The 27,889-nt window shown below is 38.6% G+C and overlaps 1 protein-coding gene and 1 pseudogene across 2 annotated transcripts; both read left to right on the forward strand.

Moving 5' to 3' along the window:
• Positions 1-1,156: 1,156 nt before the first annotated feature.
• AKR1C4 (aldo-keto reductase family 1 member C4) lies at positions 1,157-27,889 on the forward strand. Of its 2 annotated transcripts, XM_002820487.5 has the most exons (9): positions 1,157-1,271; positions 4,575-4,742; positions 13,209-13,325; positions 14,588-14,665; positions 15,106-15,228; positions 21,455-21,564; positions 21,833-21,998; positions 25,587-25,669; positions 27,598-27,889. In XM_002820487.5, the coding sequence occupies exons 1-9, from the start codon at positions 1,188-1,190 to the stop codon at positions 27,638-27,640; spliced, it is 972 nt and encodes a 323-aa protein (XP_002820533.3). In that variant the 5' UTR covers positions 1,157-1,187; the 3' UTR covers positions 27,641-27,889. The 2 variants fall into 2 exon arrangements, with proteins under 2 accessions (XP_002820533.3, XP_024109531.1); XM_024253763.2 differs by lacking the exons at positions 14,588-14,665; positions 15,106-15,228; positions 21,455-21,564; ... (1 more) ...; positions 25,587-25,669; positions 27,598-27,889 and adding an exon at positions 13,408-13,458 and having other exon boundaries at positions 1,188-1,271.
• On the forward strand, positions 15,533-16,558 carry LOC103891573 (ADP-ribosylation factor-like protein 4A; annotated as a pseudogene).

Consider the following 27,889-nt stretch of genomic DNA (forward strand, 5'->3'; position numbering starts at 1 on the left):
CTCACTGCAACCTCTGCCTCCTGAGTTTAAGCAATTCTCTTGCCTCAGCCTCCTGAGTAACTGGGATACACGCATCCACTACCACTCCAGACTAATTTTTGTATTTTTCATAGAGACAAGATTTCACCATGTTGGCCTTGATTGGTCTCAAACTCCTGACCTCAAGTAATCCTACCGCCTTGGCCTTCTGAAGTGCTGGGGTTACAGGCGTGAGCCACTGCCCCTGGCCTAATCATCGTGTTCTGATCTGCCCTCCAATGGGAGAAACAAGTAAAATTATGCCATGTGAGGATTATTCACCGATTTATTTTAATTACTTTTTTCTTTATAACATTTAAAAAGATCACAAATTATATAAAATAGTTATCAGTTTTTTGGGAAGTTACTTTTGCTGGTTTCTTATAAAACTGATGGAAGATACAAACACTATTAAAGAACTGTCTGTATGTTGCAAATGATGTCCAAAGTCCAAACATTGTTAATAATTAATACTCCAATAAACATCATGTCAGAATTTGTTTTCTTTTCCCTTTGAACCTTTGCAGGATTGCCACATCATCAGGACCGCACCTTCATGAGGAATGAATATTCCTACTACAATTAAAGAAGAAACAAAATTAATTTGCTGGTGAAAAACGTAAAAAGAGAAATTTTCTTTGGTTTTGTTTAATTTCTTTATTGAGGGTCACCATTAAAAAAAATGCTCACTGGTCATTCTTTTGAATACTGTCTGAGAGAAAGATGTAAGATGGTTGATTATTTCAAATGACAGAAGATAAAGATGGGATATCATCATGGCATGAACAAAAACGAGATTTGTAGCTGGAGGTATTTTATAGTCTAACATGATCACCAATCATTCTATAAATCTGTTGGATGAGTTTATTAGATAGATAGAGAGAGAGAGAGACTGATTGATTCTGAATAGAAAATTTCACTTTAGAAAAAAATATTTTGACTATATAATAATGTACATAAAAATTCTCTTTGATAAGAAACAAGTGAACCAGATTCAATTTTCTTCACAGCCTGTGTAATACACCATCACTTGCTTCCTCCTACATGCCATTGATTAGCCCCAGGGAGCAGTGCAGCATTGCCTGCCCATTTTTTACATAACCCCTGAATATAAATGCCAGATGTTGCTGAAGGAAACAGGATCTGCTTAGTGAAAGAAGTGGCATGCAATGGATCCCAAATATCAGCGTGTGGAGCTAAATGATGGTCACTTCATGCCGGTATTGGGATTTGGCACCTATGCACCTCCAGAGGTAATAATCACATTTTCAGCATTGAGCATTTAAAAGAGCAAAGCTAGAATAAGTGGACGATGACCTGGGTTGTTCAGCTTTGTGTTTCTGTTACCCTGAGTGACTCACCTGGTCTGTCTTACTGGGCTAGAGCTATTCTATGTTCAAAGAGAAAAGGTAGTCAATGTTTGTTTTGCACTGAGGTCTGTCATACGGTAATTTACTGCTTATTTTTATTTTGTACACTGTTTTTATATGCTGTTTCTGTGTATTGTCCAGCTTGGCAGAATATATAAAACTCAACAGTGAAGAACACTGCCTGGCAGTTCCCTTTCTAGGAGATGACTGCAGTGAGAATGGTTTCTCCATTTATTTCTGTGGTTGAAGAAATCTTTTATTCTTCTACTAGACGTGATCAAAAGAAACATTTGTGGTAACAGCACCTAAAGATGGGGTGTATGAAAACTGTTGGGAGAGTACTGCTGAGCTGCCGCGCGGCCTTGAGCATGACACAGTAATACTGGTCCTGGACTTAATACAAAACCCTGGACAACTCTCACCTCTAGGAAAATTACCTGAAAGGAAAAATAACTTTATTCTAAGGAAAACCTAGAACCTCACAAGAAAAATTTTAAATTTTTGGTCCGTGTTAATATGCATCAGATTTGTATCAAAATGATAGGGGTGGTCCTCTGAAACGGAAGTGGGCAAAATGGAGACATTTTTTCTAGACTGAGCTATTTTACATTGGAAGAAAACTTGTATTCGAAGACTACTAAGTGTGTTAATAAGGAGTAATCACATAAAATTTGTGTCTAAATTTGATCAACTATACGTTGTAAGAATTCACAGAGAAACACCTTGAAGACCATCGACAGGAGTGGCTCACTTTGTAATGCAAATTGGCATGAAGAGGAAGTAAGGAAAAGCACAACACAGAAGCTCTAGCCTTGGTAAACCTTGAGTGCCTGCACAGCAAAGAGAGGATCAGGGTTGGTATCAGGGGAAGGTAGTGAGACCTGGCATCTAGTTCCTTTTAATTTCACTAGAAAAAGAAAGCTTCTGAAATGCTTATATTAAAATAGAAAATTGTTTCATTTACGGTTTTGTCATTTAAAAAATATACCTTTCAAATCTTTATCCAAATTTGGTAGATAAGTCAATAATTTTAAATTTCACTGAAATTATATCATTCCTGAAAGAGTTGGTCTTATTTTTTAGGGATAAAGCGTACCTTACTAATCTCTCACAGGTTGCAGTTAATTTCTTGGGTATAAATCTACGTACTTGGAGTATATGTCTTTTCTCCTAGTATTTAGTTCTGTCATGCACACAGAATGGCTAATGGCTGTGTAGAAAGGAGTTAACACAATAGACTGCCACCTGTTTTCAAAGTCTGAGCCTGGCTGGTATCTGAGAAGTTGAATCTCTCACCCCTTCCTAACTGATAAGGGTAGCATCTATAATTAACTGGTTGTACGAAGTGTGGGGTTTCTGTATACCTGCTTTCTTTACAAGACCGGAAGTTTGGTGTGTGCTATACAGACTGGGTCAATTTAACCAGCACCCAGTTAAAATCTTGGGAATTGAGTCTCCAAATAGCATCCCGTGTAGTCAACATTTCCCCTATGTTGCCAAAATGTGATGCTGGAGGAAGTCAGTGTGTTTCCTGAAACATCACTGAGAGACGAATCATAGGAACTTACACGGTATTCTTACCATAATTTCTTCCATGTGCCTTTTTCCATGTGTTAATTTCACTATATTAAAAATAATTAGGAGTGTGTATGCAGTGACTCATGCCTGTAATCCCAGCACTTTGGTAGGCCAAAGCAGGTAGATCCCTTGAGCTCGGGAGTTTGAGCCTGGGTAACATAGGAAATCCCGCCTCTACCAAAAATACAAAAACTTAACCAGGCATCTTGGTGCCTGTCTGTGGTCCTAGCTATTTGGGAGGCTGAGGTGGGAGGGTCACTTGAGCCCAAGGTGAATAAGGTGGGGGTGGGGGCAGATTTTGTAGTGAGCCAAGATTGTCCCACTTTACACCAGCCTGGGTGACAGAGTGAGACTCTGTCTCAAATAATAATAACTATTTATAAGTTGAGTCCTGTTAATTTTTCCAACAAATGACTGAATCTGAGGTTGTTGTTGGGAAACTCCATGCTAGTGATTAACCAGTAAGTGCCTGGGACTGAAGAGTTCCAGGGATACCCAATCTTTATTACTAACCAGGAAAGACTTAAGCCAATTGGGATGGGTTTATCACCCCACATATAGAACCAACCCAAGACACGAGGATAATGTGATTTTTGTGAAGGTCAGTGCTGGTGCCTGAACTACTGATAGGGATGTGCTGGGAAGGGAAGAGCGTGGTCCCTTTAAATGATACAGAAAGCGGGAAGAGAAGTGCTGGCTAGAGGAAGACGTGGTCCCTGGCTACGGCTCCACCTCCACGGACCCAGGTGAGGACAGGCATTTTTGTTTTCCTGCCCAAATGTTGCATTTCCCAAGACCACCCTGGCCTGCCACGCCCCCATCCTGTGCCTATAAAAACCCCAAATTCTAGCAAGGCGGAGACAGAACCGGATGGACTTTGAGAGGCGCACATCGGCAGAGGAACACATAGGCAGCTGGATGTCGAGAGGAGCACATCAGCAGAGGAACACACAGGCAGCTGGATGTCGAGAGGAGCACATCAGCAGAGGAACACACAGCTGGCTAGACATCTAGAGAAAGGCACCAAAAGGCACCAGCACACCAGGGGGCCACCTACTGGCAGAAGCAGAATGACGCTGAGTTTGGCTGGGGCAGTCAGAAGACAGTCCAGGCTGCTGAGCAGCCAGATTCTAGGGGAAAACGTTCCTACTCCATCCGCTTCTGACTTCCCCCCAAGCTACCTCCACTCAATGAAACCCTGCACCCATTCTCCAAGCCCAGGTGTGATCCGATCCTTCCGGTACACCAAAGCAAGAACTCCGGATACAGAAAGCCCTCTGTCCTTGCCATAAGGTAGAGGGTCTAATTGAGCTGGTTAACACAAGCCTGTAGATGGCAAAACTTAAAGAACAAAATTAAAAGAGCACCCTGTAACACATGCCAACTGGGGCTTCAGGAGCTGTAAACATCCACACCTAGACACTGTCAAGGGGTCAGAGTCCCACAACCTGCCCCCATCTGTATGCTCCCCTAGAGGTCTGAGCAGCAGAGCACTAAGAAGTGAGCCACACCCCCATCGCACACCCTGTGAGGACAAGGGAACTTTTCCTATTTCACTACCTCTCAAGCACATTGATCATCTAATACTACCTTTCGTTGCTCTTTCAGGTTCCGAGGAACAGAGCTGTGGAGGTCACCAAATTAGCAATAGAAGCTGGCTTCCGCCATATTGATTCTGCTTATTTATACGATAATGAGGAGCAAGTTGGACTGGCCATCCGAAGCAAGATTGCAGATGGCAGTGTGAAGAGAGAAGACATATTCTACACTTCAAAGGTACTGTGCCTATGATGAGCATGTATGCACATGTATTTAATGGGATTGTGTGGAGATGACAATTCTGTAACTGGTTCAGTAGTTGTGGGTGAATTGTGCCTATTAGTTCCAATTTATTCACACATATTCATGTATTAAAACTAAAATAAAAGGCAGAGAATGATGATGCCTTTCTCATCATTGTTGTATTCCTATTTACTACTTGAAAGTTACTTTAGGTTTTGAGCCTCAGCTCAGATCAGTATAATTATTTTATGAATTCATATTTTAATTTCAACAGGTTTTGGGGTACAAGTGGATTTTGGTTACATGAATCAATTCCATATTAGTGATTCTGAGATTTAAGTGAAGCTGTCAGGCGATCACTGGACATCATACTCACTATGTAGGCTTTTATCCCTCACCTCACTCCCAACCTAACCCACACTGAGTCTTGAAAGTTCATTATGTAATCTGTATGTCTATACATCCTCGTAGCTTAGTTCCCACTTATAAGTGAGAATGTACAGTGTTTGGTTTTCCATTCCTGAATTACTTTACTTAGAATAATGGCCTCAAACTCCAAGTTCCTGCAAAATATATTATTTCATTCCTTTCTATATATACACTATTCCATGATGTATATATATATACCACATTTTCATTATTCATGCATTGGTTGATGGGCACTTGGATTGGTTTCATATTTCTACAATTGTGAACTGTACTGCTGTAAACATGTGTGGGTATGTGTTTTTTATATATAATGACTTCTTTCTTTTTGGTAGATACCAGTATTGGGATTGCTGAATCAAATGGTAGATCTACTTTAAGTTCTTTAAGGAATCTCCATACTGTTTTCCATAAAGATTATACTCATTTACATTCCTACCAGCAGTGTAAAAGGGTTCTCTTTTTACTACATTCATGCCAACTTCTACTGTCTTTTCAGCTTTTTAATTATAACCATTCTTGCAGAAGGTGATATCTCATTGTGATTTTAATTTGTACTTCCCTGATTATTAGTTATGTTGAGCATTTTTTCATATGTTCGTTGGCTGCTTGTATACTTCTTTTGAGAAATGTCTATTCATGTTATTTGCCCACTTTTCAACAGGGTTATTTGTTTTTATCTTGGTGACTTGAGTTCCTCGTAGATTCTGGATAATCAGTCCTTTGCTGGATGCATAGCTTGCAAAAATTTTCTTCCATTCTGTAGGTTGTCTGTTTATTTGCATGATTATTTCTTTTGCTGTGCAGAATCTTTTTAGTTTAATTAGGTCCCATTTATTTTTGCTTTTTGTGCATTTGCATTTTGGGGTCTTAAATTCTTTGCTGAGGCCAATGTACAGGCCAATGTAAAGAAGAGTTTTTCCAATGTTATCTTCTATAATTTTTATGGTTTCAGGTCTTAGACTTAAGTCTTTGATCCATCTTGTGTTGGTTTTTGTATAAGGTGAGAGATGGCTTCCAGTTTTATTCTTATACATGTGGCTTAACCGTTGTCCCAGCACCATTTATTGAATAGGGTTATTTTCCCTAATGTATGTTATTGTTTGCTTTGTCGAACAAAGATTAGTATTTGGCCTAATTTCTGGGTTCTCTATTCTGTTTCATTGATCTAAGTGCCTATTTTTTATACCAGTACCATGCTGTTTGTATAACTATAGTCATGTAGTATAATTTGAAGTCTGGTAATGTAATACCTCCAGATTTCTTCTTTTTGCTTAGTATTGCCTTGGCTATTGAGGCCCTTTTGTGGTTCCATATGAATTTAGAATATGGCCATTTTTATACTATTGATTTTTTCTATCCATAACCATGGGATGTGTTTCTATTTGTTTATCACTTCTTTTTAGTAGTGTTTTGTATTTTTTTGTAGAGATCTTTCATGTCTTTGGTTAAGCATATTCTTAGGGATTTTATTTGCAGCTGTTGTAAATGGAATTCTTAATTTGACTCTCAGCGTGGTTGTTGTTGGTGAATAGCAGTGCTACTAATTTCTGTAAACTGATTTTATAACCTGAGACTTTATTGAATTTGTTTGTCAGAGGAGCTTTTTGGATGAAGCTTTGGGGTTTTGTAAGTATATGATCATATTACTGGCAAACAGCAATACTTTGGCTTATTCTTTTCCAATTTGGATACCCTTTATTTTTTTACCTTGCCTGATTACTCTGGCTAGGACTTCCAGTACTATGTCTAATAGAAGTGGTAAAAATTGGGCATCCTTGTCTTGTTCCAGTTTTTAGGGGAATGCTTTCAGTTTTTCTCCATTCAGTATGATGTTGGCTATGGATTTGTTATATATGCATTTTATGCCTAGTTTGTTGAGGGTTTTTATCATAAATGGATGTTGGATTTTATTAATTGCTTTTTTGCATCTATTGAAATGATCATATGGTTTTGGTTTTTAATTCTCTTTGTGTGATATATCATATTTATTGGCTTGTATATATTATAGCATCCCTGCACCTATGGGATGAAACCCACTTGATCATGATATATTTTTGATGTGCTGATGGATTTGGTTAGCTAGTATTTTGAGGATTTTTGCATCTGCGTTCATCAGGGAGATTGGTCTATACTTTTCCTTCTTTTTTTTTTTTTTTTTTTTTTTTGTTATGTCCTTTCCTGGTATTGGTATTAGGTGATACTGGCTTCATAGAATAATTTAGGCAGGATTCCCTCTTTCTCTGTATTTTTGAATAGTTTCAGTAGGAATGGTGCCAATTCTTCTTTGAACATCTGGTAGAATTCAGCAGTGAATCCACCTGAACTTGGACTTTTTTGTTGGCTATTCTTTATTGCTGATTCAATCTTGCTGCTTGTTGTTGGTCTTTTCTGGGTTTCTATTTCTCCCTGATTTAATCTAGGAAGGTTGCATGTTTCCAGGAATTTATCCATTTACTCTAGATTTTCTAGTTGGTGCACATAAAGGTGTCCTTAGTTATCTCAAATGATTGTTTTGTATTTCTGTGGTATGGTTTGTAATGTGTCCAGTTTCATTTCTAATTGAGCACTTACTTCAATCTGCTCTCTTCCTTTCTTGGTTAATCTCACGAACGGTCTCAATTTTCATCTTTTCAAAGAACCAGCTTTTAGTTTCATTGATCTTTTGTGATTTTTTAATTTCAATTCATTTAGTCCTGCTCTGATAGTCATTATTTTTATTCTGCTGCTAGCTTTGGGTTTAGTTTCTTCCTCTTTCTCTAGTTTATAGAGGTGTGATGTTAGATTGTCAATTTGTGCTATTTCAGACTTCTTGATGTAGGCATTTAATGTTATGAACTTTCCTCTTAGCAGTGCTTTTGCTGTATCCCAGAGGTTTTGATAACTGTGTCACTATTATCATTTATTTCAAAAAATTACTTATCATTTTTATTTTATTGTTAACCTAAAAACATTCAAGAACAGATTACTTAATTTCCATGTATTTTTGTAGTTTTGAGAGTTCCTTTCAGAGTTGATTTCTAGTTTTATTCCACTTAGTTCTGAGAAGATATTTGATATAATTTGGATTTTCTTAAATTTATTGAGACTTGTTTTGTGGCCTGTCATATGGTCTATCTTGGAGAATGTTCTATGTGCTAATGAGAAGAATGGATATTCTGCAGTTGGTGGGTAGAATGTTCCATAAACATCTGTTAAGTCCATTTTTTAAGAGTACAATTAAATCCATTGTTTCTTTGTTGATTTTCTGTCTCAATTATTTGACTAGTGCTGTACAGTAGAGTATTGGGTCCCCCACTATTATTGTGTTGCTACCTTATGTATTAGGTCTGGTAGTAATAGTTTTATAAATCTGGGAGCTCCAGTGTTAGATGCATATAAATTCAAGATTGTAATATCTTCTTGTTGGATTGATTCCTTTGTCATTATATAATGGACTTGTCTTTTTTTTTTTTTTTTTTTTTTACTATTTTTGCTTTAAAGTCTATTTTGTCTGATATAAGAATAGCAACTGATGCTCACTTTTGGTTTCCATTTGAATGGAATCTCTTTTTTCACCCTTTTACCTTGAGTTTATACAAATCCTGATGTGTTAGGTGAGTTTCTTGAAGACAGAAGGTATTTGGTTTGTGGTTTATTATCTATTCTGCCATTCTGTATCTTCTAAGTGGAGCACTTAGGCCACTTATATTCAATGTTAGTATTGAGATGCGAGACACTGTTCTATTTATCATTTTAGTTGTTATATACTTTGGTTTTTTGTTGTTGTGTTATTAATAGGCTTTGTGAGTTTTGTGCTTTCAGGAGGTTCTACTGTGGTGCATAATGAGGCTTTTGTTTCCGGATTTATAACTCCTTATAGAATTTCTTGTAGTGCTGGTTTGATAGTGGCAAATTCCTTCAGCATTTGTCTGAAAATCCCTTTATTTCTCCTTCATTTATGAAATGTAGTTTTGCTGGATACAAAATTCCTGGCTGACAATTGTTTTGTTTAAGGGGGCTAAAGATAGGACCTCAATCCCTTCTCGCTTGTAGGGTTTCTGCTGAGAAGCCTCCTGTTAGTCTGATAGATTTTTCTTTATAAGTTATTTGATGCTTCTGTCTTACAGCTTTTAGAATTATTTCCTTCATATTGACTTTGGATAGCCTCATGACCTTGTGCCTTGGTAGTGATATTTTTGCAATGAATTTCCCAGGGGTTGTTTGAGCTTCTTGTATTTGGATATCTAAATCTCTAGCCAGGCCAGGAAAGTTTTCCTCAATTATTCTCTCAGTTAAATTTTCCAAACTTTTAGATTTTTCTTCTCCCTCAGGAAAACTAATTATTCTTAGGTTTGGCTATTTTACAAAACTCCCTATTTTGTGGAGATTTTGTTCATTTCTTTTGATTCTTTTTTATCATTGTCTGATTGCGTTAATTCAGAAGCCTTCTCGTTGAGCTCTAAAATTCTTTTCTCTACTTGTCCTATTGTTGAAACTTTCCACTGCATTTTGTATTTCACTAAATGTGCCTTTCATTTCCAGAAACTCTGATTGGTTTTGTGTGTATGTGTGTGAGAGAGACAGCTATCTCCCTGGAAAATTTTTCATTCATATCCTGAATTTTCACATTTCTTTAGGTTGATTTTCACTTTACTATGGTATCTCCTCGAGTAGCTTACTAATGAACCTTCTGAATTCATAAACTGTTATTTCAAAGATTTTATCTTTGTTTGGATCCATTGCTGGGGAGCCAGTGTGATGTTTTGGGAGTGTTTTGGGTGACCCCTGGATTTTGGGTAACAAAATAACATTTTGTCATGTTACCATGATTACTTTTCTGGTTTCTTACCATTTTGATAGACTATTTCTTCTAATTGTTCTTGAATTTATTTATTTTGCATTTTTTTCTCCTTTAAGGATCTGACTGTAATGTTTATACTTTATAGTAGCCTAATTTGATCCTTAGTGCTATTAGATATGAAGACTTTTATGAGTTCCTTGGTTATATGGAGTCTTTGTATCATGGCTTCCTCAGATGCTGGGTGTAGTATCTACATACTCAGCATGTGGGCAGGTTCACTGTCTCCTATGGGATTGGAATGGCAGCAGTCTCTTGAAAGCGCATCTCATTCTCCTGTTGTGTGCATTTTTTATTTATTCAATTTTCCCAGTATTTTATATTAAATTTATTTATTGAGTATTCCCAACCAAGGATATCATCCCAGGCCAGTAGAGGTTGTATCTCTGGATAGGAAACATTTGTAGCCAAAGAAGCTTGCTAAATGCAGTACCCAATGGTGGGCGGAGGTCCCAGCCTTGATGAAGATAGTAGAGAGAGCTCACAATTGGACTCAGTATCTTATCAGGGTGAAGGGTGGGAGCTACCTCAGTTCACCTGCCAGGCTAACAGGAAAGCTATCCACCTCCCAGCCTCTCTTTTATCCCAGTGTTCTGGATATTGAGATCAGACAGGCACCACTTTTCATCTGTAGGAATGCTGATGTTCCAAAAGTAGGGAGAAATCATGACTGCCTCTCATGCAAGTCTGAACCTGGGAAGTGCTCCTCCTGTGGTGATGCAGTCATGCTGAGATGTTCCAGGAAGGCTGGCTGTAGGTGACCAATGCTGAACTCCTTTGGGAGAAGCCCTAGGTATGTCTGCAGTGATGGACAAGAAGGGAAAGAAGACCCCTTCTCTAAGACCTTTCATGAGCACCAAGGCTGCTTGAATGTTGTGGGTAGAGGTTTAGACTTTCTCTACTGAACCCAGCACTGCCATTGTGTCTCTGCTGAAAGAAACTTTCCACCTATGGAAAGATGTGGGACTCAAGGCCTGCTCTCTGGATTATTTTGTCCCACGGAATGTTCCCTTGATGTGATGCTCTCCCCCTTACCCTGAGAGTAGGAGTTCTTGAGAGCCAGACTACAGTGATTGATTTTTATTACTATTCTGGGTCTAGCCAGCCAGTAGTGGGGTTGCCTCACTCTGGGCTAGTGCTGGTGAATATCTGCAAGGGATTCAGTTATGTGACCTGTTTTCAAGTCTCCCAGCAGTGGGTGCCAGCTCCAGCTGTCATGGGGGAGGCAGGGAAGTGACATAGACTCTGTGAGATGCCTTGATTGTAGATAGCCCTGATGTGCTGGCTTTCTCAAATGTTGGTTGTAATAGTAGTAAACTTGTCCCATGGACACACTCAGGACTTCTGGCTAGCCAGGTAGTTGCAGGCAATAGTGGTAGCTGAGATCATGCACAAGTTTTCTCCTACCTGGTTGCAGTGTTACTCTACTTGAATATTCTGTGATGGACTGTGTTGGTTGCAAGAGATGGCACTTGCAAAAGAGCACCAGCTGTGGTAGTAGCAGTCAGATTTGAACTTGCCTTATGTTGCCCTGAGGAGGTATTCTGGTTTCTCAGGTGATGGGCAGGGCCATCAATTTCCTAAAAATTTATTGTGTGTTAAGCTACCAGGGTGGGTGGAGGAGCACAACCAAGTTTGGTCAGGGTTAGGCAGGTATGCAGTCTTTCTGGAGACTAGCTACAGCTGCTGTGAGGGTCAGGGGATGGTGCTCAGACCACTGGGGTAATGTTCCAAAGGGGAGCATAACTGCCTTTGCCACACAAAAGCATTCACACAGAGAGTAGGGAGTAGCAAGTGGCAGTAAGCCTCACCGAGATCGCCTGCAGTTGGCAAGGCAGATCTGTCCCACAGTGCTCTGCTAAGAGCACTGGACTAAGTTCCAAGCAGCCTGTGCTCAAAACTCAGACTTGCCATGGGCCGTAAGCTTTTCCTGTGGAGATAGCAACTTTGGCTTTCAAGCTATGCCCCTCCCCATCCACCTGCAAGGCCAGGTGCCAGGCTGCTGCATTTGTCTGCAGCACACTTCCTGCTTTCCCCCGGGGTTCTGGCCAAAGGACCTCATTCCCACTTGAGATAATATTAATATCATGAAATTCAGTTAGGAGCTTCTTTCGATCTGTGACATATGCCTGAACTCCCCAAGTTCAGGTTGGCTGACTTCGCTGATGTTCCCTGTGAGATAAAATAAATGGCTTCCCTCAGTCCATGCTGGAGATTGGTAATACCTTTGTGGCACTTCTCACTGCTGCTTCTACTTTATTTCTCACCTCTCCCTAAATCAGCTTTGGGCCTGGGTAGGCTTAAGGCCTTACCCATAGCCTGAATTCTCAGATTCCCTGGTGGGGAAGAGTATTCTGGAGGCAGTTTCTCCCCTTCTCACTCTGGGCACTTACAGTTTTTCATCTGTCTCACAGTGTTGGCTGCAGCCTGCCACTTCTTTCAAAGGGTCTGTGAATTCTTTTAGTTTTCCTATTAAGTTCCTGCATTGCTTCTTGGAAAAAAGTTTGCAGTGTGAATCTCTATACACTATTCTGTCTTTCCAAGTGGGAGAGGCATGCTAACACTGCCTCCAATCCACAATCCTGGGAACAAAAAACTCAGACCAGGATGGTTTAACATAGACTACAGATTCATAGAGACCTATAATCATATTTTAGTTTTTCTTATGTCTGCGATTACTTTCTTCAATATCTTATTCTGAATCTCAACTGTCCTTTTCATTGAAGCGTGTGGGAGGCAGGGAGATGCAACATAAGAGATGTTATGAGTATGAAACAACAGATAACAAAAGTATCTTGAATGATGCTCAACACATGTCAGCATGTAAAAACTTTTTGCTCTTCAGTTTCTAAACAGGAATGCTTATTCTTGCCCATCGGGTTCAATGGATGAGAAAATTAGACTATTCAAATGCTTTATAATTTCTCTCAAACACAATTCAGATAATCAGAATTACTTGATATCAATTTTTACCTATTGAAAATTTTAATTCCATTGTTCAGCAGTTGTACCAACTACATATGCAATATGTAGTAGCTTTCATATGGGTAGGTCATATCAAAATAAAACAAACGGAATTTTTGCCAGAGGTCGTCTGTTTGGAATGGTGAAAAATGTCTAAATATTCGGTGAAGCAAACTAATAAAACTAGCTCATGTTTTTATTCAACATAAATCCTTTATTTTACCATGCAGCTTTGGTGCACTTTCTTTCAACCACAGATGGTCCAACCAGCCTTGGAAAGCTCACTGAAAAAACTTCAACTGGACTATGTTGACCTCTATCTTCTTCATTTCCCAATGGCTCTCAAGGTAGGGAATTTGTGAGATCAAACTTCTCTTCTGTTCTCAGCATGACCATCCTTTATGATGGTTGAATTGAGCTTCTTCTAAGGAGGGTTTAGGTATTATTACATGGGAGAAGAGTCCTAAGTATAATGCCTAAGCCATTTTATTGAAGAGTGAAACCTTCCTTCTGTAACGTATGATGACAACAGAAGACAGTACATCAATCTCAAAGCCTCTGCTTCAAAAACTCAAGAAAATAACAATAGCCCACCTTCAAGGCTCTGTCTTAATTGGGGTTCCTGAGTTCATCTCTTAGGATGTTCACAGATACAGAGGTCCATGCAGCTGTGGTATCCCAAAAAACTGCTGCACATGTGGTGTACAGTGAGTTTCCATTATCTTTCCCCATTTTAAGCTGAAGTAGATTTGGTGGAACCCACTCTGGGTGAGTTTTAAAAAGGAAACTGTAATAAGACCTGAGAATCCTTGCCTTTTTCACTAAGGCTTGTTTCACAATGGAGTTTGTAGCTTTGTTTAGTCATGAATTTCGGTTGTGCATAACTTTTAAATTTATAGAAAAAAACTCAGGCTAGTTTATTTAAAAAAGAGTTTATTACATGATGAAAATGGGTAGTCACTGCCATGAATACATTTAAAGATTTGACATAGACTCTAAAAATGTGAACTTTTCTCCATAATTATCTATGAACTCCAAGAGGTTTTCTGGATTTTTGTCCCAGCCTTTTTGATTGTCGGCAATGATAGCTTTGAGGCAGCTCAGTGCTCATGGTGATTAACATAAAAGAGCCTCCGTGGGTCTTACAACTTTCAAATTAATATTGAAAAGAACTTCCATTTGAACATGTTTAGTTTATGATCCTGCTCATGGACTATCAAGTCTTCAGGGGGATAAGAAACTCTTATTGTATCACCTGGATCAAGAATACAATCCCTTATTGCTGGATATCAAGGGCTGTTTGAGTCAAAGAGGCATTTCCCCAGAGAAAATTACAGGATCAGACAAAAGTAACAAAAGTCGACTGTGAAACCCCATTAAAACCTGTAAAATGGTTATTAATATATATAATGGAAGTAGGAGATTAAAGGAAGCCTGTCTCCTAAAGACATTCCTTAAAACTTTGTACGTGAAACACTTGGCCCACATCACTTTCTAGAACATTGCAGCGCCTACCTCACGGTGGATTATTATCCTAAAATGTACATGGGAGCATGCCTATGGGTGGAGAAGTTAAATTGTGACGTTAAAATGACTGCTTCTACTTCAGCCAGGTGAGATGCTACTACCAAAAGATGAAAATGGAAAAGTAATATTTGACACAGTGGATCTCTGTGCCACATGGGAGGTGAGTGCTTGGAGGACAGAGTATAGAAAAGGAAGACAAGAAGAGGTAAACCTGTTCCCCAGCTTTCATATGCAACAATGGAATATGCACCATTGGAACTAGAAATTAAGGAGCTTGACAAAGGAAGTTTTGCTGAGCGGTAGGGAAGAATACATGACTGAAATAGAATAGCGGGAAATGAAGGAGATAAACTGGGGACAGGGAAGACAGGTATCCCTCCCCTTCCATGTACATTTATCTCTCCAGCTTCCTAAAGAGGATACACAAATTCTTCTTGCTGTCACTATCCTTTTGTTATCTGTTGTAATTTTTTCTCTTGAGAATCACTGCTATTTTCATTGTCATATCTTAACAGTTGTTGCTTTAACAGTTCTGTCTTGCATTTATCATAATCTGCAGCCAACTGCACAAATAATTCCTCACAGCCCCTTTCTCCCCAGGTCATGGAGAAGTGTAAGGATGCAGGATTGGCCAAGTCCATCGGGGTGTCCAACTTCAACCGCAGGCAGCTGGAGATGATCCTCAACAAGCCAGGACTCAAGTACAAGCCTGTCTGCAACCAGGTGAACACCCTCAGCCTCCTCTCCTTTCTCTTCTCAATGTCCATCTTCCTGTCCTACTGCCTGGCTTCCATTTGTTTTGTTCCACTTACATTTGTGAAACAGAAGATTCTAGAAAGCAAAACATCTGTCTAGAAGAAAATGGAAGACCCTTAATTGCACCTCTCCTTGGAGAAGTCTTAAGGAAAATGGTACAGAGACCTTCATGCTAAATTGTGTGTAACATTTTTGGGAGAGGTAAATTTCATCAAGGAGGACTGAAATGGTTAATCAGAACTCAGGGAGAAGGTGGACTTATCTCTAAGGTATGAAAGACCACCAGAGAGTAGATTGGTAAAGATGATGTGGAGTAACATGTATATAATTATAGAGACCATAAAAACATGGGATGAGCAATAAATCAGGAGAGAGTGAGAATAAGAGAAGATAGGTACTACGGGTTTAAATAGGGTTTAGATGTCTGAATGCTTTTTCTTGGCATCTCTGTTTTCGTAGTTCTTGAGCAGGTACTAAAAATTAACTGGAAACAATGAAAGTCATCCAGGTTAGGGAGAGGAAGTTACCCATTTATGAGAGCTGCTGGAGAGATAAGCTGAAAGGACATGGCGTGCTACCCCCACCCCTGCCTTGTGTAGAAAAGCCTGCCAGTGTTGCCTCATTTAGACCTAGACTCCAAAACGGGAGTCTTATAGCTGGACCACCTGGGAAGAGAGGTTCTAAAGCACAAAAAAGCATTTTGTTTTGGGACACTTATTTGCAGCTGGAAATGGGGGAATGAGCTAACTGGCTAAACTACTATCTTGTCCATCCTGCCTTCATTTCAGTCCTTTCACATTGCTATTTGGTGTTTGGACTGTGCTGGAAGAACTGTTTTATACAGGCTGCTATTCAATAAATTTGTAAATACCATACCCACCAAAGAATTTAACACTGAAAAGATTAAGGTAACTTTGGAAAATTCTAAAAGTCACTTTTCACTCCTGAGATATAGGTGGTCAGGAGAAATAAGGAACACTGTAGAAGCCATATGCAAGATGCATAGATGGCATTGTGTTTGTTGTGGACTGTTGATGTTAACAGGATGGAAGAAGTCAAAACTGAACTTTGTAAAATAGGGTATAATAAAATAAAGATGTCCCTGTACTTACAGGTGCTAAGAAAGTAGACTTGAAGAACTTGTCTCTCAGAAATTGAGAAATTGTTAGCAATGGTTGAACTGAGCTCATTAACTCCTTGGCATTTGCAGCCTACCTGTGCAATCATAGGACATGAAATAAAGGAAGGACTTGAGAAACTCCATGATGTGATAATGAAAAGAAAAATATTGCAGTAATATAAAAAGATGAATATGATACCTTTTCTATATATGTAGAATAGATTTTCTCTGGTCTGATCTTGACAAATGCAAGACTGTCTACAGCCTAGTTTTCCTGTATGCCCTCCTGGGTGCTATCAAAGCTTCATTTCATTGAACAATCAGATGCCCAACTCTGTGGCTTTGTGAAAGATGAGTAAATGCAGTAATGCTTGAAATGGTCTCTTCTCCCTAGCCCACAAATATTTTGGTACTATCATTTTGGGAAGTCAAGCAAGTATAGTAAATTAACCAGAACACAATTGTGGAAATTTGATGCAAAGTTAGTGAAATAAAACTTTAAAGAGTGAAAAAAAGAAAGTTAACTATTTATGGAGATAACTAGTTATGGTGGATGAAATCAACACTAGGAAAATTTAGCAGAACACTGAGCTGACCTTGTGACTGCCCACATCTTATTCTGATGCACTGCTTTGCTTTCTGTCATCAAATCAACTGTTTAGAAGCATTTATTCTGCATATGGTTCTGTTCTCTTACTCTTTTACTACTTAGAGTCAATGAGTACAGGTCTACAGTTGAAACATGTATTTAAAATTTATGTATTTGGTAATATAATACAAAATCATGATTTTCAATTAAAAAGGAATTAATGTGGTTTTAATATTAGTTTTACTCAATTTTTATTATGACAACTTTCAAATTTTAGAGAAATTTGAAGGGATAATACAGGACATCTACATGTTACCATATATTTCCAAAATTGTCGACAGTTTGCCAACCTGGCAAATATATAGGCATATATGAGTATATCTGCATCAATACATGTAGTATTTGTTGAATCTCTTCAAAATATATTCCAATGATCACAACTCACCTCTACAGACCTTTCAAAGCATGGCATAGGAATGAAGATATTCTCCCAATAACAGTGCAAGTATTATATCTAAGGAAATAACAATAATGCCCTCATATCATTGATTATCCAGTCAGTATTCATATTTCCCATTGTTTTATTGAAAGATCTCTTATACCTCTATTTTAACCATAAATAGAAGATGAAAAAATTTAAAGATACCATATAATAAGATATCAAGTACCTGAAATTATACCTAATAAAAGATGTGTATGAGCTCTAAGGAGAGAATTATAAAACAATGAAGAGTAAATAAAAGATGTATCATGAAAACAAAAACAACAACAAAAATCCAATTGTGACTTTCAGTTTGTTGTACTTTGGTCAGTTAACTTATTGCTCCAAGTTTTTAAAATGTAAGTTTGTGTAGGTTAGAAGTTATACTTGAATGCTTTATATCATAGAAGTTAAACATTTTTGGTGAGAAACTGCCTCTACATTGCTGTATCCCTGAAATTACACCACAGTAGGCAGCATGAAATGACAGATAGTCCCACAGTTAGTGATGCTAATTTTGATCACTTGGTTAAACAAGTGGTAACCAGATCTAATTTCCAGAGACATGTGTTCTCCCCTTTGTAATTACTAGTAATCTGCTGGGTGAAATAATCAAGAGGGAAAGTTATATTACACAGCAAATTTTCACATGATGATTGAGTATATATCAATGATGTTTTACATTTTTATATTGTATTATTGTATTTGTTCTTTCCTTGGGGCTTTAAAGTAATTATTTTCAATTTTAACTACAAGTTTTACTATTCTTACTTTACATTTTATTATGAAAAAATGTTTTTCATGAAGTCAAGAAAAGAAACAATTACTGCTCTCAGATATGCCAAAAGCTTAACTCCTTCCCTTTAATTATTCATGTCCTAGAAAAAAAATTATTGTAATGATCACTGTATTAGTCCATTTTTATGCTACTGATAAAGACACATCCAAGACTGGGACTTATAGTCCCAATATGGCTGGGGAGGTCTCACTATCATGGCAGAAGGCAAGGAGGAACAAGTCACATCTTACATAAATGATGGCAGGCAAAGAAAGAGCTTGGGCAGGAAATCTCCTCCTTATAAAACCATCAGATCTCATGAGACTTATTCACTATCTCAAGAACATCATGGGAAATATCTGCCCCCATGATTTAATTATCTCCCACCAAGTCCCTCCCACAACACGTGGGAATTATGGGAGCTACAAGATGACATTTGGGTGGGGACACATAGCCAAACCATGTCATGCCACCACTGGCCCCTCCCAAATCTCATGTCCTCACAATTCAAAACCAATCATGCATTCCCAACAGTCTTCCAAAGTCTTAACTCATTTCAGCATTAGATCAAAAGTCCACAGTCCAAAGTCTCATCTGAGACAAGGCAAGTCCCTTCCACCTATAAGCCTGTAAACTCAAAAGCAAGTTAGTTACTTCCAGGATACAATGAGGGTACAGGCATTGGGTAAATACAGCTGTTCCATGTGGGAGAAATTGGCCAAAACAAGGGGGCTACAGGACTCATGCAAGTCTGAAATCCAGCAGGGCAAATTTTAAAGCTTCAAAATGATCTCCTTTGACTCCATGTTTCACATCCAGGAGTCAATGGAACTCCATTTACATCCATGCTGATGTAAGAGGTGGTTCCTATGTTCTTGGGCAGCTCCACCACTGTGGCTTTGCAGGGTACAGCCTCCCTTCTGGCTGCTTTCATGGGCTGGCATTGAGTGTCTGCAGCTTTTCCAGGTGCACAGTACAAGCTGTCAGTGGATCTACCATTCTAGGGTCTGGAGGATGGTGGCCCTTTTCTCACAGCTCCACTACGTGGTGCCCCAGCAGGGACTGTGTGGGGGCTCTGACCCCAGTGCACTGCCCTAGCAGAAGTTCACCATGAGAGTGCAAGCCTAGCGGTAAACTTCTGCCTGGACATTCAGGCGTTTCTATACATCCTCTAAAATCTGAAATCTAGGTGGAGATTCCCAAACCTCAATTTTTTTTTTTTCTTTTTTGAGATGGAGTCTCACTCTGTCACCCAGGCCCAGGCTGGAGTGCAGTGGTTCAATCTCAGCTCACTGCAACCTCCGCCTCCCGGGTTCAAGTGATTATCCCGTGTCAGCCTCCTGAGTAGCTGGGATTACAGGCACATGCCAACATGCCTGGCTAATTTTTGCATCTTTATTAGAGACAGGGTTTCACCATGTTGGTCAGGCTGGTCTCAAACTCCCGACTTTGTGATCTGCCTGCCTCAGCCTCCCAAAGTGCTGGGATTACAGGCATGAGCCACTACGTCCAGCCCCATACCTCAATTCCTAACTTCTGTGCACCCATAGGCTCACTACCACATAGAAGTTGCCAAGACTTGGGACTTGTACCCTGTGCAGCCTTGGCCTGAGCGGTACCTTGGCCCCTTTTAGTCACGGCAGGAGTGACTGAGATGCAGGGCACCAAGTCCCTAGAGTGCACACAGAATGGAGACCCTGGGCCCAGCCCATGAAACCATTTTTTCCTCCTAGACCTCCACACCTCCCTGTGGACCTGTGATGAGAAGGGCTGACACAAAGGTCTCTGACATGCCTTGGAGACATTTTCCCCATTGTCTTGGTGATTAACATTTGGCTCCTTGTTACTTATGCAAATTTCTGCAGCTGGCTCGAATTTCTTCTCAGAAAATGGGTTTTTAATTTTTACTGCATCATCAGACTGCAAGTTTTCTGAACTTTTATGCTGTTTGCCTTTTAAAATTGGATGCTTTTAACAACACCCAAGTCACTTCTTGAATGCTTTGCTTAGAAATTTCTTTGACCAGATATCCTAAATCATCTCAAGTCCAAAGTTCCACAAATCTGTAGGGCAGGGACAAAATGCCACTAATTTCTGCTAAAACATAACAAGAGTTACCTTTGCTCCAGTTCCCAACAAGTTCCTCATCTCCATCTGAGACCACCTCAGCCTGGTTACTATCAGTATTTTTGTCAAAGACATTCAACAAGTCTCCAGGAAGTTCCAGACCTTCTTATACTTTTCTGTCTTCTCCTGAGCCCTCCAAACTGTCAGAACCTCTACATGTTACCTAGTTTCAAAGTCACTTCATTTTCAGGTATCTATCTTTCAGCAACACCCCACTCTACCATATTAGTCCATTTTCATGCTGCTGATAAAGACATACTCAAGAGTGGGGAAAAAGGGGAGTTTAATGGACTTACAGCTTCACATGGCTGGGGACACCTCACCATCATGGCAGAAGGCAAAGAGGAGCAAGTCATATCTTACATGGACGGCAGCAGGCAAAGAGACAGCTTGTGCAGGGAAACCCATTTTTAAAATCATTAGATCTTGAGAGACTTATTCACTATCATGAGAACAACACAGGAAAGACCCATTCCCATGATTCAGTTATCTCCCCTGGGCCCCTCCTACGCATGTGGGAATTATGAGAGCTACAAAATGAGATTTGGGTGGGGACACACAGCCAAAACATATCAATCACCATTGGTGAAGGCAAATACTTTTGATCACTCTGTCTTTTAACCACTCAACACTATGAAGACATGGATTGTTTTGCTATAATTTGTGATTCATTTTATTCATTATTGGTTTTTGATGCTCAAATCTATACAAATGTTACTGGGATTCCTATAAAACTACTTTTTTCTTTTAAACCTGCCCTTATGAGTCTTTAAATAAATTCTTACATTCTGGCACAATTTGATGTTCAAAGCTCAGAATCTTAACCTATCCCAAGTCTAGAATTGGCCATGTGCACTTCTAGTGGTCAAAGGTTGTTAGAAACTGGCTCTGGTTCATAGAGCTGCTTATGCTCAGAAATAACATTTCTATATATACTTTTAGACCAGCAATATAAACTGTATTTTTATAAAATGATCGTTACTTGACAGTAATATTCCGATCAAATTTAATGTTATACTTTATTCAGCTTATTTTAATCTTTATATTTACATATCTGTTTTGAATTATCTGATGCTTTTCTGTCTTGATCATCTGCAGGTGGAATGCCATCCTTACCTCAACCAGAGCAAACTGCTGGATTTCTGCAAGTCAAAAGACATTGCTCTGGTTGCCTATAGTGCTCTGGGAACCCAACGACATGAACTATGGTAATAAAAGCAACAGGAAGTTTACCTAAAATGCCATTTTGATGAAAAATTTTAGTTATAGCATACTCAGTCTCCTAGAGTTCACTCTCAATGGGTCAGGGTAAGGGGATGATTTGCATTTCTTATGAGATCCCAGGTGATGCTGTTGCTGTTCAGGGGCCTCACTTGAGAGGCTCTTGTGCAGAATGAACACCTTGGTCTATTTAGGGAGCCTCCTACCAAACTGAATCCAGCCTCAAGACTTCAGAATTTCTGGCTTTCCTTCCAGGGTGGACCCGAACTCCCCAGTTCTTTTGGAGGACCCAGTTCTTTGTGCCTTAGCAAAGAAGCACAAACGAACCCCAGCCCTGATTGCCCTGCGCTACCAGCTGCAGCGTGGGGTTGTGGTCCTGGCCAAGAGCTACAATGAGCAGCGGATCAGAGAGAACATCCAGGTGATGAGTTGGGTGGGCATCAGGGCTCCTACACAGTGTCCTTCACACATGTGCTTCTTGTAAGGTTCTCAGGACACCCTTGGACTAAGTCCACTTCCTGGGCATTTCTTATGCACAAATGCTTTGTGTACATAAGGGTTTTCTACTCTACCACAGGAGGGGCAGCATGGGTGGAGAGAATCAGGATGGGACCAAAACCAGGAATTTTGGTTTCAACATAAAGTTGGCAACTTAACTCTATCCCTCTGCTAGGGACATCACCTTTTCTTCATTTTCTGAAGTGACAAGTTGGGTTAGGTGTTCTCTAATCTTCAAAAATCATTGCAGATTTTTTTTCATGTCCTTGTTTACTCAGTATAAATTTCATATATTTATTCTCTTAGAATTATTTGTTGAGTGCCTGTTGAAGTCTTTGGGTATTTTATTAGGTTGCATGTCTTTTTCTATGTGTAGAAGACCATAATTATACTAAGTAAACTTATTAAAGAAAACCTCTCAACATAGAGGTTTAATACAAAACCATTTATTTAACTGACAATTCCATGGTTTGAAATTTAGCCTAAGCTCCACCTGAACTCAGTCTAGTCCTGTTTCTGGCTGGGCTCTCACGTGTGTACAGGGCAATGAGGGAGCTCTACAGAATTAATCCAGAATTCATATTCTGGATATTCTTTAGAGCTTCAAATGTATTGTTGAAATAGCCTCTCCCAAAATGTACCCGTATTTTTATTCCCTTTATGGTGGTTTTAATAAGCAAAAGTTTCTACTCTTAATGTAGTCAAATTCTTTATGACATTCTTAATGTAGTCAAATTCTTTATGACATTTTCTTGTAGTTGCTAATATCATGACTTTTTCTATATTGGAAACATGACAATATGTTACTATATTTTATAGTAATACAAAGTAATATACTATTTTCTATTAATATCTTATAAAAGTATTAACGTACTTTTATAAACTGGGATAGTAATTTGATTTTTAATATGTGAAATAGAAGTACAAATGTACATATACATAATCTTCACTTGATACTAAAATGTCCTGCTAAGAATTATTGAAAAGTCCATATTTGCTCACTTATCTTGATTTTTCATCCTGAGTGTCCATAAGTACTTCACTGACATTTCCCCTCTTTCAGAGTTAACTTTCCTGTACTGTCTAGATTATGTTGAATAGAAAGTCCGACTTATTCTCTTATATGATAATGGCTTGGCTAGTCCTGAATGAGTGTTCTGTTACATAACATTCAATATTATCAACTTCAACAAAAGGGCTAATATTTTGTTCTCTGGCTGAAATTGCTATGAAGCTGCAGATCAGTTTGGTGAGAACTGATTGAGACTTCCAGTTTACGACCATAGACCATAGAATATTCAGTTATTTACGTGATATTTTAATATATGCTTCAATTTTACGACCATAGACCATATGAATATTCAGTTATTTATGTGATATTTTAATATATGCTTCAATTAGTTACATAGCATTATTTATTAAGGCATTGTGTATGTTTTCCTAGATTTATTCATAGAAAACTTATACTTTTAATAGTCTTTGGATAACTTTTTTTGAGAACTTTCTAATCTATGCAAATGTTCTAAGAATACAATGAATGCTTCTTACCTAGATTCATCAATTGTTAAATTGATGACATTTTTATTCTCTTTTCCTCTCGTTCTCTGTATCATTAGAGTATTCCATTAAAATTTAGTAATTTAGTATTATGTTAGCAATGAGTGACATCTTTTTGATATTTAAATTCTTTCCAATTTGAATACGGAGACCCTCTTCAAGCAACTACTTGTGTTCTTTGAGCATGATGTTATTAGGATTGGACAATTACTGTCTTGAATTTTATTGAAAACAATTGTTTTTCACATTATACCTGTTTGTCAAAGATGGAAATACAGATGAATATATTTGGAGTTCAGTATTTCTACATCTGATGTGAAACTGTATAATGCTGCAGACAAAGAGGATCTCAACAGACACTAGAGATGAAATAAAGTTAACCGTGTGTGTACATGACTGGGTCATGTACATACAAGGTTCGGAAGAATCTAGAGAAAAATTTTGAAACTTATAGACAGTTTGATGGTGATATAATTTGGATATTTGTCTCCTTCTAATCTCATGTTAAAATGTGATCCCCAATGATGGAAGTGGGGTCTGGTGGGAGGTGTTTGTGTCATGGGGGCAAATATAGAAATATAGAAATCCAATAATATCCATGTGTATTAGTCTGTTTTGTGCTGCTCTAAAAAAAATATTTGATGCTGGGCAATTTATACAGAAAAGAGCTATATTTGGCTCACAATTTGCAGGCTGTACAAAAAGCATAGCACCAGCATCTCATTCTGGAGAGGCTTCAGGAAGCTTTAAGTTCCAACGTTAGGTCATTCCTTTGCTCCCATACCTGATCATAGGCTGTTAGAAGCAGTCACACTATCTCTTAAATGTTTTCCTGCTTAGAAATTTCTTCCACCAGATACCCTTAGTCATCACTAAGTTCAGACTTCCACAAAATCCTGGAATGGACACAATGCAGCCAAGTTCTTTCCTAAGGTATAACAAGGGTGATCTTTGTTCCAGTTTTTAATAAGTTTCTATTTTGATCTTAGACCTCATTAGCCTAGACTTAATTGGCCATATTTTTAATCGGCATTTTGGTCAGAATCATTTAACCAATGCCTAACAAGTTCCAGACTATCCCTTAACTTCCCATTTTCTTCTGAACCCTCCCAACACTTCCAAACTGTGCTAATTACCCAGTTCTAAAGCCACTACCACGTTTTCAGACATTTTTAGCAATGTCCCACTCCTGGTAACAATTTTCCATATTAGTCCATTGTGTGCTGCTATAAAGTACCCGAGGCCAGATAAAATATGCCAAAAGTTGTTTTGACTTACCATTTTGCAGACTGTACAAAAATCATGGCACCAGCATTTAGTTTTGGTGACGCCTCAGGAAGCATTTACTCGTGGTAGAAGGTGACAGAGGAGGAAGCATATCAAATAACGAGAGATGAAGAGGGAAAAGAAGAAAATGTCAGGCTCCTTTTTAAACCAGATTTCATGTGAACTAATGCAGTGAACACTCATTATCATGGGGAGGGCACCCAGCCATTCATGAGGGATGCACCCATGGCACAAACACCTCCCACCAGGACCCACTTCCATAATTGGGGAATTACACTTTAACATGAGATTAGGAGGGGACAAATATCCACATTGTATCACCATCAAACTGTCTAAATTATACATTTCAAAATTTCTCTAGGTTCTTCTGAATCTAAGTACATGAACCAATCATGTATACATAAGGTCAACTTCGTTCCATCTTTAGTTTCTGTTGAGATATTGTCTTCAGTTTTGTGCAGTTTCAATATATAATATCTAGGAATAGATTTATACTTTATCTGATATTCTTTAATCACTTGAGAGTTTAGAGATGGTCTTTCATAACTTTTGGAAACTTATCAAGTATTTTACATATTGCCTCTACACCCTACTGTGTGATATACTTGGCTATTCCAAGTTGACAATTATGCAATCTAAGAATAAAAATTTTCTACTTCTTTGGTAGGTTTTTGAATTCCAGTTGACATCAGAGGATATGAAAGTTCTAGATGGCCTAAACAGAAATTATCGATATATTGTCATGGATTTGTAAGTAACTTTGGAAAGTGGGTTGCCCAGTTTATTTTTAGAGGAGGAATGTCAGATGGATGTTGAAAGTGACCTCAATACCAGGGAGACAGAGGCCAGTGCAAGTGAGAGGTGAGACAGGAACTCTCTGGAACTCTCCTTCTGGATTCACTCCAGAGCTCTGTTCTCTGACAGGGTGAGTGGACCCAGGGTCAGCATGGGTCAACCTGTGCCTCTGCTCTCCTGACTCCATGGAAATTTCCAGAGCAGCCAATATTATTGCTGAATCTGCAACTATCATGTAGGCCTGGCATTTCTGCTGTGGCCTAGTGGACAGTAGATATTGCCCATGTGGCTTGATTAATGTTTTTCCAAATCTGTACTTATAGCTTTTTCTTCCAAATCCACTCAGTTCCTTATCAGATAAAAAACATTTCCAACAACATTGGTGTCCATGCCAGAAATTCTCTTCTCTTCCATATGAAATTGCTCACTAGATCACGTCAATTCAGTGTCTTTAATTGTCTCAAATTTCTTTCTTCCTTCTCTTTAGACATTTGCTCATGACCCAAACACTGCATTTTGCCTCCAGGAAGTTTGCCCTTAGTGGGCAATAGAACTCTTGGCTTTAATTTTTGCAATATGGAAATCTCAATGCGGAGTATAAAGAAGTTTTAGAGAAGATAGATTAAAAATCAAGGGAAGAGCCAGGCTCAGTGGCTCATGCCTGTAATCCCAACACTCTGGGAGGCCAAGGCAGGTGGATCACTTGAGGTCAGAAGTTTCAGACCAGCCCAGCCAAAATGGCAAAACCCTGTCTCTACTAAAAATACAAAAATTAGCCATGCATGGTGGCACACACCTGCAAATCCAGCTACTAAGGAGGCTGAGGCAGGAGAATCCCTTGAACCTGGGAAGCAGAGGTTGCAGTGAGCCAAAATTGTGCCACTGCACTCCAGCCTGGGCAACAGAGCAAGACTCAGTCATTAAAAAAAAAAAAAAAAAAAATCAAGGTAAGAGTTGGAAAGTCCCATCTTTGAGGATAATATATAGCTGACAAAAGATCTTACTCTTTCTATATGCTCCAAGGTTCTAGGATTCACAGAAAGGCACTCATGTGATGAGGGCAAAACAAGTTATGTCACTTCCTGCAGTGGAGATGTTAACAAGTAATAGACATGAGATAATGTATTAAAAAGGATAAGCACAGCAGCACATCATAAGAACTCAAACATTTTTAAATATCATTGTTTTTATCTTTATTAGTTTAGAGGAAAATAGTAAAATAGAAAATCATGAAAAGGAAAGGAAGAGTGGCAAACATCAGTAATTCTCACCAATCAATTATTCAATATTAATGAATCACTTATTCATTCTATTTTGTGTGATTTTCACCTAAAGATTGCCCTTAGCATATTGTAGGGTTTTGAATATGGAACCCCATATCACATACGACAATTTACATGTCTGAATCAAAGAAAATATTTTCCATATGGTAAGCAGCTACTCAGTAATGAATACATTTTTTAAAAGGATATGTGATTGCTACCAATAACATTTAACCCTCAAAACTTTTTGTTAGTGATGAACATATAGTGGCTTATTTCTATTCAAAACAATGCAGGATGAGTTCCTGCTTTCACTGAGAATTTGAAATAGAAAAGGTCAGAATATCTCTTTGCTCTGTTGACAGATATGGAGGACTATGTTTGAACAATTGACCCTGTGTAGTTTGTGTGATAAATTCCAGGCGAGGGAATATAAGTTGAAAATTTTATTTTGAAAAAAAAAATTATAAACTAATGTTCATGAAAGACATATTCTACAAATAGTCCGAAAATAAACTTCTTAACATTCACACTAATGGCAGCTTCATATAAATCACTTTGCTACCAGCTTTTTAATAGAGTCATTTCATCCGTATTATGTACTATCCTTTCTCTTTTCAGTCTTATGGACCACCCTGATTATCCATTTTCAGATGAATATTAGCATAGAGGGTGTTGCACGACATCTAGCAGAAGGCCCTGTGTGTGGATGGTGATGCAGAGGATGTCTTTATGCTGGTGACTGGACACACAGCCTCTGGTTAAATCCCTCCGCTCCTGCTTGACAACTTCAGCTAGCTAGATATATCCATGGTCCAGAAAGCAAACATAATAAATTTTTATCTTGAAGTAATTGAATGTTTTTCCTTAAAGATTATTTTCCTACTCCTTTCTCTGTTACTTGTGTGTTTCT

This window comes from Pongo abelii, chromosome 8, assembly GCF_028885655.2.
Source record: "Pongo abelii isolate AG06213 chromosome 8, NHGRI_mPonAbe1-v2.0_pri, whole genome shotgun sequence".
Classification (NCBI taxonomy): domain Eukaryota; kingdom Metazoa; phylum Chordata; class Mammalia; order Primates; family Hominidae; genus Pongo; species Pongo abelii.

Excerpts from the sequence above, each read along its gene's own strand:
- AKR1C4 (XM_002820487.5), top strand. The coding sequence starts at position 1,188 with ATGGATCCCAAATATCAGCGTGTGGAGCTAAATGATGGTCACTTCATG. Across the intron at positions 4,743-13,208 it reads ACATATTCTACACTTCAAAG|CTTTGGTGCACTTTCTTTCA; the intron begins GTACTGTGCCTA and ends TTTACCATGCAG. Across the intron at positions 21,565-21,832 it reads ACCCAACGACATGAACTATG|GGTGGACCCGAACTCCCCAG; the intron begins GTAATAAAAGCA and ends CTTTCCTTCCAG.